This window comes from Pleurodeles waltl, chromosome 3_1, assembly GCF_031143425.1.
Source record: "Pleurodeles waltl isolate 20211129_DDA chromosome 3_1, aPleWal1.hap1.20221129, whole genome shotgun sequence".
In the NCBI taxonomy this organism is placed as follows: domain Eukaryota; kingdom Metazoa; phylum Chordata; class Amphibia; order Caudata; family Salamandridae; genus Pleurodeles; species Pleurodeles waltl.
This window is the reverse complement of record NC_090440.1, coordinates 925,321,170-925,333,287: the sequence shown is the minus strand read 5'-3', so window position 1 is coordinate 925,333,287 and position 12,118 is coordinate 925,321,170. Positions and strand designations below refer to the sequence as shown.

At 40.3% G+C, this 12,118-nt stretch overlaps 1 protein-coding gene across 1 annotated transcript in view; it reads left to right on the top strand.

Annotated features, from left to right (window-relative positions):
• RLF (RLF zinc finger) overlaps positions 1–10,376 on the top strand; it is a 281,556-nt gene extending 271,180 nt beyond the window's left edge. The window contains exon 8 of the mRNA XM_069223919.1: positions 5,171–10,376. Coding sequence (XP_069080020.1) covers positions 5,171–9,961 — 4,791 coding nt within the window. The 3' untranslated portion in view covers positions 9,962–10,376. The remainder of the gene's footprint in view (positions 1–5,170) is intronic.
• Positions 10,377–12,118: the final 1,742 nt, after the last annotated feature.

The window sequence follows — 12,118 nt, the reverse complement described above, 5'->3', positions numbered from 1 at the left end:
GACAGTGTACATCAGTCTTCGATTCTGGCTTATTGGCACATCTCGTGATACTGTGAAGCACTAATGCTCTCTGATATGTATCAGCTTCTTATTCTTCAAAATATTAAAGGGGATCGAATGACCAGTTATAATGAATGCTGATTAGGGTTATGTATAGCCAGGAGAAAAGGTAGCCTTTGTCCACAAAGAGAGAGTTTGGCTATGTTTGAGACATGTGTGGCTGTAGATACACATGCCGTGCATAGTCCTGCCATCTAGTGTTGGGCCCGTATGTGTGCAAGTTGTTTTTCTTTGAAGAGGTTTTCTCGAGTCATTCCACCTATTTATGGTAATGCACATGGGTATTGGCTCCATTGTTAGATTCTTTTCATTCCGCCGTCTGGTTCAAACCAGAATTCGGATCAACGTTGTTGCAATGATCTCTTCGGGCCTTCTCCGTGTCTCTCTCGCTTTTGCCTGTATTGTTGTTCGGCTTGTTCCTCTATCCTGCATCGACTCGACACGTCATTGGGATGACTTTGAGACCCCGGAAGGAGCCTTGCCCTGCGGGCTCTTCCCCGTCTTTTGTCCATCATAAACATTACTTGCCCCTGATGAAATGGAGATGCTTTTCTGCCACTTTCCTCAGTGTAGTTCCAAATACCCTTGGACCGATCTAAACCAGGTCTGAAACCTCTGCCTCTCCCCAGAGCACAACAAGGCTTTCTGTGATGCCTGCCACTCCTTCCGTTCTACGAAAACCTTTCACTACTGTCAAGCTTGACGTCTCGAAATGTTACAGAAGAGTGGCGATGATACACTGGGCACCTTTGGCACCCAGGATCCCAAAGGCAAGCCGGAACCATAGGTTACACATGTGCCAGTTTCATGAATGCTTAGCGCACATTGGTCTCAAGCAGAGGGTAACTGGAAGATCTAGTGTTTGGCATCAGCCTCATTTGTCACTCTCTGCAATGGTGGAATACCCCCAACCTCTTACAGGTGCCACCCTTTCTCGACCCCATCCGCAAATCTCTGTTACAATGGACGCTTCCCTCATGGGGTGGGAGGTACATTTACAGAACCTCACCCTGTCACTAGGGTCGCCATATCTGTTTCCTAGAACTGTTGGCCGTTCACTTAGCACTGAAAGCCTTCCATTGTCCCAAAGTGGACAAGGTGGTCCTCATTTGTGCAGACAAATGACCGCCATGTACTACCTACAAAAGCAAGGTGCCACTCTCCTCTGCTGTTGGCGTTAACTCAGGCCATTTGGTGGTGGGCTCTCCACCACAGAGTCCATCTGGTGGCGGTGTACATTCCTGAAGTGGACAACAACTTTACAGACCTCCTCAGCGGAATGCAACAACAAGTCCACAAATTGGAACTCCACCTACAAATTTTCCTCACATTTCCCCACGTAGACCTCTTCTCCACATGCCCAGGCTTCGCCTCCAGGTACCAAAGCCCACAGTCCATTGGCAATGCACTACGGATGAACTGGTCAGGGACAATTGTCTATGCTTTCCCGCCTCTCCCATTTATTCCGTTTGTGTTTCAGAGGTCATCCCTCACCCTTTTCTTTGTAGTTGCCATGCAGGCTGGACAGCTCTGGTTTACCACCCTTCTGGAACTGTCGGTGTTTCCGTACGAGACTCCCCATAAGGATGGACCTTTTCGTGCAGAACCCTGGAGAAATCATGCACCAGGACCCCAAAAAGCTGAACCTTGCAATTTGACTCCTGAGGTCTTAGAGTTTGGCTACCTAAACCTTCTTCGGGAATGCATGGACATTCTTAAGGAAGCATGCAAGCCCACTGCCCTATATGCTGTGCGGCAAAGTGAAATGAATACCACACTACTGCTTAAAACGACATAGTGACCCTTTGATAGCAAGTGTCCAGGACATTGTCTGCTATCTTCTACACTTACAGACCTATGGACTAACCTGCACTTCCATTTGGCTCCACCTACTTGCAGTGGCTGCCTGCCTTCAAAATAGGGATTACATATCCCTAGTCAGGATCTCTGTGCTCAAGACTTTTATGGAAGGCCTGAAAAAATAATTCCTCTACCTAGGCTCATGGGGCCTCTCTACAGCCCCTCCATTCTTGCCACATTCCCTTTTGCTGTCACCTCTCTCAAGTGTGTCAGTGAGCTCCAGGCTTTAACGTTAGAAGAACCTTTCTTTCAAGTCCACAGAGATAGGGTTGTCTTTTGCACTAATCTTAAGTTACTTCGTAAGGTGGTTTCTCCCTTCCACCTTTACCAATCCGTAGTGCTACTATTTTTCCTTTGTCAGCCTAATCAGTTGCAGAAAGAACTCTCCATATTCTGGATGTGAAGCAAGCTGTTATGTACTGGGTGAATAGAACAAAACCCTTTTGCAAGACTAAGCAACTTTTTGTTGCCTTCTCAAAGCTGCACAAGGTGTGGGCTCTTTCCAAATCAGTCATAGCCAGGTGGATTGTTAAATGTATTCAAACACTCTATGCAAAAACCAAGAGACCATTGCCTGTCCCCTAGAGCCCACTCTATGTTTAAAAAAGGGTCCTCTGTAGCTGCCTTAGGTGACATTCCAATACCTGATGTCTGCAAAGCACCTATCTCGCCCACACCACACACTTTTACTAAGCATTATTGTGTGTATGTGTTAGCATTCCAACAAGTTAATGTTGGCTAGACAATACTTTGTACACTTTTCAAGTCTTGTGCAATAATCCCAGGCTAGCCATCGCTTCGGGGAGGACTGCTTCAAAGTCTATGCACAGCATGTGTATCTACAGGCACACATGCCTCGAATTGAAAATGTTAGCCTGTAAGCATCTGGTCGTGTAATGTAGTGCTGTGTATTCACATGCTCCCACCCTGCTCCCCAGAATCCTTTTGTTGTTGCAAATGTCCTTTATTCTTTACTTTTCTGTGCATGGCATCTCTCTTCTGTATCGCTGCACTCTATTTCCATTCACACCTGCCGTGCGAAAAATAATCTAACAATGAAGAAGGTGTCCTATAGGTGTGGGGGGTGGGGGGGGGTTGTTCATGTGTACTTGTTCTTTACAGCAGGGGTGTTATGATAAGCTAATATTGTGTACCTCCTATTTGGATGTGGTATGCGCCTGTTGAAAACCAAATAAAAAGATTAATAATAAAAAAAAAGATGATGTCCATGCGCCTTACCAGCAATAGGTTGAGTCACTGTACCTCCTGACTCAAGAAGAAATCTTCGAAGAAAAACAATTTGCACAGATCTGGGCCCAACACCAGATGGCAGGAGTATCCACAGCATGTGAATCTACAGCACTACATGCCACTAACACATGGTTATAGGGTAAGTAACATTTTCCTTTTGACCTCCATTCTGGCTGAAGGTGTGACAGTGAACAGATGCTTACATGGTAAGTAAAAAAAATCCTTTTTTTCTGTCTTTGCTAAGAACAAGCTTTGTAATTCTGCAAGAGTTGGTAAATTTTACAGTATCATGCAAGGATTTGTAGCTGGTTCTTCTATGCCATGAAGCTGGTTTGTGAATACCCTTTAGAGAGACATTGATTATTAGGCAGTTTGAATATGGTGGCCGGTTCAGGATGTAAGTCACAAAGTGAGTAAGGTGTGTGTTTAGAGACTTCTTACTTTGGTAATTATTTTGATTAGTGGACTTGACTGAATTAATAGTAGAGACACTGAAAATGTTAGCCTGTAAGCATCTGGTCGTGTAATGTAGTGCTGTGTATTCACATGCTCCCACCCTGCTCCCCAGAATCCTTTTGTTGTTGCAAATGTCCTTTATTCTTTACTTTTCTGTGCATGGCATCTCTCTTCTGTTTAGCTGCACTCTATTTCCATTCACACCTGCCGTGCGAAAAATAATCTAACAATGAAGGTGTCCTATAGGTGTGGGGGGGAGGTTGTTCATGTGTACTTTTTCTTTACAGCAGGGTTGTTATGATAAGCTAATATTGCGTACCTCCTATTTGGATGTGGTATGCGCCTGTTGAAAACCAAATAAAAAGATGAATAATAAAAAAAGATGATGTCCATGCGCCTTACCAGCAATAGGCTGAGTCACTGTACCTCCTGACTTAAGAAGACATCTTCGAAGAAGAACAATTTGCACAGATCCGAGCCCAACACCAGATGGCAAGAGTATCCACAGCATGTGAATCTACAGCACTACATGCCACGAACACATGGTTATAGGGTAAGTAACATTTTTCTTTTGACCTGCATTCTGGCTCAAGGTGTGACAGTGAACAGATGCTTACAGGGTAAGTAAACAAATCCTTTTTTTCTGTCTTTGCTAAGAACAAGCTTTGTAATTCTGCAAGAGTTGGTAAATTTGACAGTATCATGCAAGGATTTTTAGCTGGTTCTTCTATGCCATGAAGCTGGTCTGTGAATACCCTTTAGAGAGACATTGATTATTAGGCAGTTTGAACATGGTGGCCGGTTCAGGCTGTGAGTCACAAAGTGAGTAAGGTGTGTGTATAGAGACTTCTTACTTTGGTAATTATTTTGATAAGTGGACTTGACTGAATTAATAGTAGAGACACTGAAACTGGGTTTGAGCTCCCATTTGTTATGCTGATCATTTGCTACGATACAAAACCCTTTAGTCGGTGTCTCTCATATTCACCTTAAGTGTTTCATAGACACCAACAGCTCATTTTTGTTCACCAGTCATAACAGGCACGTGTCCACTGGAAACCATGGGTGACATAGCTCTAGCTGCTAGGGCTAATCCCCCCTGTATTGCAGGACCACACATCACCAGTTGGTGAACAATCCATCACCAGACCAGAACACCTACCTGCTTATTGTCACTCTGGCAGGCTATCCCTATGAAGTAACCATAGAGGTTATATTTCATCACCCTACTAAAGGTAGTTGTTCGAATATCTATTTTTCATTTAGCCACAATATGTTGATGATGTACTCTCTTTCTCTTCATGATTACTGCTAGGTCCAAAACAACATTTGTGGATGTATAATTTGAGATTATTGCTGAATTTCACCTCTGCTCATGTTTAAGCTGATTACAACAAATATACTTGTAGACCTTTTTATTTTATTGCAAGTGTGGATTCAAAGCATTGCCTAAACAACTTCTAAACAGTGATTTGTGAGAAAACAAAATGTGTCTCTTGATGTATGTATAAACTACACTAATAATATTTCATTTGACTTGCAGGCTGAAGAGGAAGGTCTTCCGATTTCAATTTTGCTTTGTGTCAGAGCTCTACAAATTAAATCTGAGGAAAATGACATGAAAGCATCTGTATGCAAAACAGTTGCTTGCCTCTTACCACATGACCTAGAGGTCAGACGAGCTTGTCAACTGACTGAATTTTTGCTTGACCCCAGTGAAGATGCATATAATGTCCTCGAAGCATTGTATCTACAGCCAGATCAAAAATTTGATGAAGAAAATGCGATTGTTCCGAATTCTCTTCGCTGTGAGCTCCTGCTAGCTCTAAAAGCTCATTGGCCATTTGATCCTGAATTTTGGGATTGGAAGACTTTAAATCGCCACTGTCTTAAACTTTTCGGGAAAGAAGTTTCTGAGTCTGAGACTGAAGAACAGGAAGCCTGCAATCAGAGTCTAGCTAATGACAGTAATATCATGGAACAATCTTTAAGTGACATCGAAAAGGTTAAAGAGGAACACCACTTAGAACAAGACAGTGTGTCAGGCGAAGCAAATGAAACTAAAATGAAGAGTCCAGTAGGCATAAAAAAGCCTGTTGGTTCTTCTGAAAGGTATCAGCGATGGCTACAGTATAAATTTCATTGTCTGATCTGCAATAGGGATGTGATTGAAGCTCGAATTCTTCATCATTCTAAAATGCACCTTATAGATGGCGTTTACACATGTCCAGTGTGTGTCAGAAAGTTCAAGAAAAAGGAGGTTTTTGTCCCCCACGTAATGGAGCATGTCAAAATGCCATCTAGGCACAGGCCTAGAAAAAAACCTGTTAAAAAAGAAAGAATCCCAAGGTCTACAAAGGAAACATTCTCCTTAATGTCTTCTGCATCACTTGGTGAAAACAACCACCCATATGTACAGCCTATTGATCCCTCTCAATACATCACATTCAAACAATTAGAAGATTACAATCTTCAGAATAGAGACTTGTATCCATGCCCAGGTACCGGCTGTTCCAGAATTTTTAAACAGTTTAAATACTTAGGTGTACATTTGAAAGCCGAACACCAAAATAATGACGAAAATGCAAAACATTACTTGGATATTAAAAACAAGAGGGAAAAGTGTGGATTTTGCAGGCGACATTTTATCACTGATTTTCATCTTCGTCATCATGAACAAGTGCATGTCGGTCCACAGCCTTATATGTGTGTGTCCATAGACTGCTTTGCTAAATTTGGTTCAGTTAATGAGCTACTCAATCATAAACAAACCCATCCTGAACTGCAATATAAATGTGAACTAAGGGGTTGTAACATTATTTTTAGTGATTTAGGACAGCTTTATCACCATGAAGCTCAGCATTTTAGGGATGCATCCAATGCATGTAATTTTCCTGGTTGTAAAAAGTTTTATTTTTCTAAAATAGAGTTTGAGAACCACCTTGCAATCCACGAAATTGCAAGCACAAAAGTTGTCGGTCAAGTAACAAACCAAGTTGAAGAGCGTGTTGCAAAATCATCAGAAAACAGTCAGCAGACTTTTCAGTTTCATAATAAGTCAGATTCCATTCAATCCTCTGATTTAGGCACTAGTATAGACCTTCCCCCAGATTCATCAAATTCTGAAATGGTTTCGGAAGTCAGAATGGACTCTGACTTAAATAAAAATGTAAATAGTGAAAGCAGCCAGAGCAGCACCGAGAAACCAATAGCACTTTTGGATAATCCCACTACAGTTTCTCTGAGGGCGGATGTTATACCCCATTCACAGAGTGAAAGGCGTAACAGGCGCATTGTTTCAAACGTTCGCCCAAACAAATTTTTTGTTTCACCCCGTTTAAGAGAGCAATTTAACATTTTTTCTGTAACCTTTGATGGGAAAAAATTTACATGTGGGTTTGAGGGCTGTGGAGTGTCACGCAAAAATACCCGGGGGATGCACAAACATCTTCGAATTGATCATCCAGCCGATTTCAAACCCAAGAAGAGAACAGGCATGAATGCTCGAAATCTTCTGCAGCTGTTTAGTGCTAACCAGAAGACTAAACGGCCAAAGAAGCTTGGTGTTCGGCAAGAGCAATCTGAAAAAAGAGACACCTTCAAGAGAAGGCGGCTAGTTTGCAATGCCAATTCCAGAAGAAAACATGTTCTCAAAGGAGGACTGTGCCGACCTACAGCACACAAAGCTGCAATTACGGTTCTTCCCAGGGTACTGAGTACTGAAGATGTTATGTTAGAACTTTTATTGGGTTTGAAACATTTAAGCCTAAAAAACACTTGTCCAGACATACTTTCTTCAACTTCATTGCAGAAACCAATCTCTGAGCCCTTTCAATCATTTCCTTCTGTCTGTTCTACATCTCCATCTCCGAATTTCTCAGTTGACAGTACACTTTTCGAACGTAATATATCTGAACAGGACTCCTTGACCAACCAATGTATAGCTCAGCTTGCTGCTAAACCTTTCTATTGTGAACTTCAAGGGTGCAAGTACTCATTTGTGACTAAAGATGCACTTTTAGTACATTATATTAAAAAGCATCATTATTCAAAGGAAAGTGTACTCCAGTTTAGCGTATTTAAAGATAGATTTGCCCCTTTTCACTGTCATATTTGCCAAAGAGCATTTACAAGAAGAACACACCTTAGCATTCATTACAGAAAGAAACATCAGCTTGCTAAAATGAAATTACCACAGAGCTTAATATCTGCAAGAAAACATAGAGAAAACAAAAGTTGCCCGGCACCCTTTGAAACTATTTTAAACAGAAATTCGAATAGCTGCTCAGTATCTGCTTTCCGATCAACAGTTGATGACCTTGATGATGACGATGTTGACGTCTTTGAACAAAAGATGAAACATGAAATGCGTCATTTTAACGAAGGAGATTACTCTTCTGAAACTGACAATGACTCGCAGTCTGAAGAAATTGAATCTAATAGTGGTGAAAAAACTACGTTTTTACTTCAAGACAGGCACAGAGGTGATTTGGAATTGATGGAAGGAAGAGGAAGCAAAAGAACTGCCAAAGGAGATTTGTGTTACATTTTGAATAAGTACCACAAACCGTTCCACTGTGTTCATAAAGGTTGTAGCTCTTCCTTTACCAACCAATCAGGCTTAATTCGCCATTACAGACTTACACATCGTTATAACAAAGAGCAGCTGTGCTTGGAAAAAGACAGAGCAAGATCAAAAAGTAACTATACTAAGTACAAAAAAATATTTGTGTGTAAATTTCAAGACTGTAATAAGCGGTTCCTTGGCTCGAAAGCTCTTGGAAAGCATTGCCGTGACATTCATAATTTATACAATGGAGGTGATCAGAGACTTTTGCCAGTAACTCATTCTGCCAGGTTTTCATGTGACCAGCCCAAATGCCTTGCCATGTTTTACACTTTTGACAAGTTGAAACATCATCAGTTGGAAGATCACAGCGCAGAAATCATGCAAAACAAAGATATTGAAATTCGTTGTGAATTAAATGGCTGTGATAGACTTTTCACACACCACAATACTTACTCAAAGCATGTATTTTACAGTCATAGGGAATGTTACGATGATATTTTTGGGAGACCTGACGAGTTAGAAGACAATATTTTGGAAGGAGAGGAAAGTGGTGTTGAAAAGAAACCGGACCTTGTACGACAGAAACGTCAATTTCACACAAATAGGAAAAAAATCAAGAAAATTGACAGGCGCTTTGGTAAAAGGGGAAAAACTGAAAGCAAAGGTGCAACTCAATTTAGAACAAGAGAGGAAGCAGTAAATATGTGTTTGGAGGAAGTCAAACACACACAATTCCCTTGTATGGTACACGGATGTTTATCTGTTGTAAAACTGGAAAGCAGCATCGTAAGACATTATAAACGTTCACACTTTTTTAGCAATGGTTATATTGAAGACCACTATCAAAACCTGGTGCTTTGTGTAAAATATGGTGCAAAGGAAAAAGGTGAATCTCACTTAGAGGTGCATGCGAAAGAATACAACATGCATAGAAGTAATAAACGTAAAAAGTGTTTGCTCGAAAATGATTTTCATTATCGGGATAAAGAAAATGAAAACCACAGTAATGCAGTGGACAGTGACCTCCTCTTCAGCACAGAATCATTTCTCTGCAAAAGCATGTTGAAATATAAGAACAGTTCAAATACTGCCTGTGTTGGAGACCATATGTCAGAGTCCTCATTCTGTAATGTAGAGCAAAATTATCCTGGAACTAAAGAAAAAGACAATAAATCTCGGTTCTCCAGTTTCCAGGTGCCTTTAAAAAGAAGGAAGGGGTGTGATGAAAGGGAACGAGGTTCAGCATATGCGGTTGCTACAAAAGACAATTGCCAGAAGCAGTCCTTGGTCAGAACATTTGATTTAAAGTCATTTAAGCCAATGGGTTTTGAATCTTCATTTTTAAAGTTTATCCAAGAACGAGAGCATAAGGATGAATATTTTGAAGAACAAACTGAATGGGAGCCAGAAAAATACTGTGCATCTAGCTTTGTACGGAACACAAGTGACATGCAAAATAATAACTTTGTTGACAAAAAAATGAAAGAAGTCAGCATACCTAAACGTTTAAGTGAATCTCTGTTACATAGACAAGTTGCAGCATGCCACACTTTATCGGCACCCACAGAGACATCAACTGTACCTTCCTTACAGAACTTAAGGTCCATATTGGATAAGGCACTGACTGACTGTGGAGACCTTGCCTTAAAACAGCTTCATTATCTGAGACCAGTTGTAGTTCTTGAAAGATCTAAATTTTCTGCACACCTTGTAGATTTGTTTCCTGCGAAAAAGAATACCGGATTGTGTGTAGGAAGTTCCTAGAGAGTAAATTATGTTTCAAAACAACAATGCCTCCAGTATTACTGTAAGGGAAATGGAATTCCAGCTAAAAGATTGACACAAGTACAAGCATTGTCTAGAATAGAATATATTGTTTAATTTGATGAATGTAATATATTTATGTACACAGTATTGGCAAACTTGGTCAATCTTTACAGTTGGGCTGAAGAAATAGAATGGTCTGCTGTTTTTGGTGCTAACACATCAGAATACTGGGGCTTCCTTTTTTCAAACTAAATGTGCATGATTGTATATTAAGAAATAAGTACCATGGTACTTAAGGTGGGATAAAGCGTTCTTACTTGAATGTGCACCTCAGGGTGCGTTGTGTAATATATTGTACACTACAGCATCTTATATTTTTTTGTTATGAGTTTCAATAAATTCCAATTTTTCACCCATTTTTTTAATTGCTAAGGAAAACCATAAGACTTGGAGGCTTCTTCCAATTCTGGTAGGCTCTAAATGGGTTTCAGTGATACATCTGGAGTACTTGTCAAGCAGGCTACGGGTTACAAATAGGTAATCAGGATTTGATTTATTCTCCTTTATGTCTAGAACGTCTCGTCCCAGTTTGCTGAAAATCGTATATTAGATTGTTAGTAGAGATGGTATCTGAGGATGTGTTTTACCAGTTGAAAGACTATTTAGGATAGTGATTCATATTTTACCTGTCTGTGTGTTCTCTGGTCACACCCTCTTTCATCACTGCTAAGTGTGTGTATTTTCTGACACACCGAGGACCATGGTTCACTCCACGTTTTCACCTTGTTGGTATTAAATCTATCATGCATTCTTCACTTTTTTTTTTTTTTATATCCTTGTTTTCTTTTCGCTACTTACATGGGGCAGCCTAGTGGTGGACCTCCTTTGGCCATCCTCAAACCGGGTCATCTTCAGCTTGTAAAGTTCCAGAACAGCTGTCTATAGTTGAAAGAACTAACTCTAGTGGATAACAGATGCCTTAAAAATATTTTCAGGGACACTGTAATCGTGGAAGACTTTCCAAAGTTAAAACAAATCTGATATTGAGCATACTGAGCATGTCAAAGACCCACATTACTGATCAGAAGTTCCACACAACACGTTTTACCACCAGCTTTGCGGCAGGACTTTCAAATCACATAGAATTGCATGACCAGTATGTTAGCAATAATTCACTAAAGGCAGTGCCGTCTATGTTATCATGAAGATGCTCTAGTTCTGAAAGTAAAATGTGGATATTTAACTGAAGGTCAACTCTCAGTGGTAACATTGGTCAATAAGGCCATTGTTTGGAATACTTGTGTTTAGACTATCAATCTTTCACAGTAACAAAACAAAAGCCACCAAAGGAGCATCTGTGAATATTAATTTCATCTTTAATTCGGAGCTAGACCTAATTGCATTTTTTACTGAGGTCCAGTTGTGAGCTTGTTTGCCGATAGTTTTACATGTTGATTCTGTTTTGGAGTTACTAGCTGTGCATTGCCTTTCCACTGAGTGACTGGAATCAGAATTGTAATTATTAGTTAAAAAAATGCTGTTAATTGTGACCACCGACCATTTGCTGATCTTAAACGATATTTATGTATGACGTCAACAAGGAGGACAAAGGGAACCACAGTTTTGTGTCAACTTTACATTGTTTCTCCGATGTAATTTGCCTGAGATAGTGTTACTAACTCCCAAAAGGAGTTAGTAATTATGATTTTGATGAATATATAACTCCTACAGGAGTTATATATTTTGATTGGAACAGATCCTATAAAAATGATTCACATCTTTTGCCATTTTAAACATTCATATGTAGTTTCAGGTTTTGGGATGCAAACAGGCAATGTCATTTTTCCGCGTCTTCTATATGGCACTTCGTTGCCACGGATCAGAAAATACTGAGATTTTTTTTTGCTTGTGTCCCTCTTGCCATGACGACTTGTGAAGCTGGTTAGGAGTGCCAACCCCAGACTGAAATGGCAGACGAAAACCTATATTGTGGCATCTGATGTGCCTGCATCTGGTTAATTGACAAATGAACTTGGAGGTCAAGTTCAAAATCCGAACATAAGTGATATTAATGTGTTAATTGTTAACTGCTACAGTAGTAAAATCACACTATTAACAACTGCAATTCGAATGACCAACAAAGGTGTTGCATGT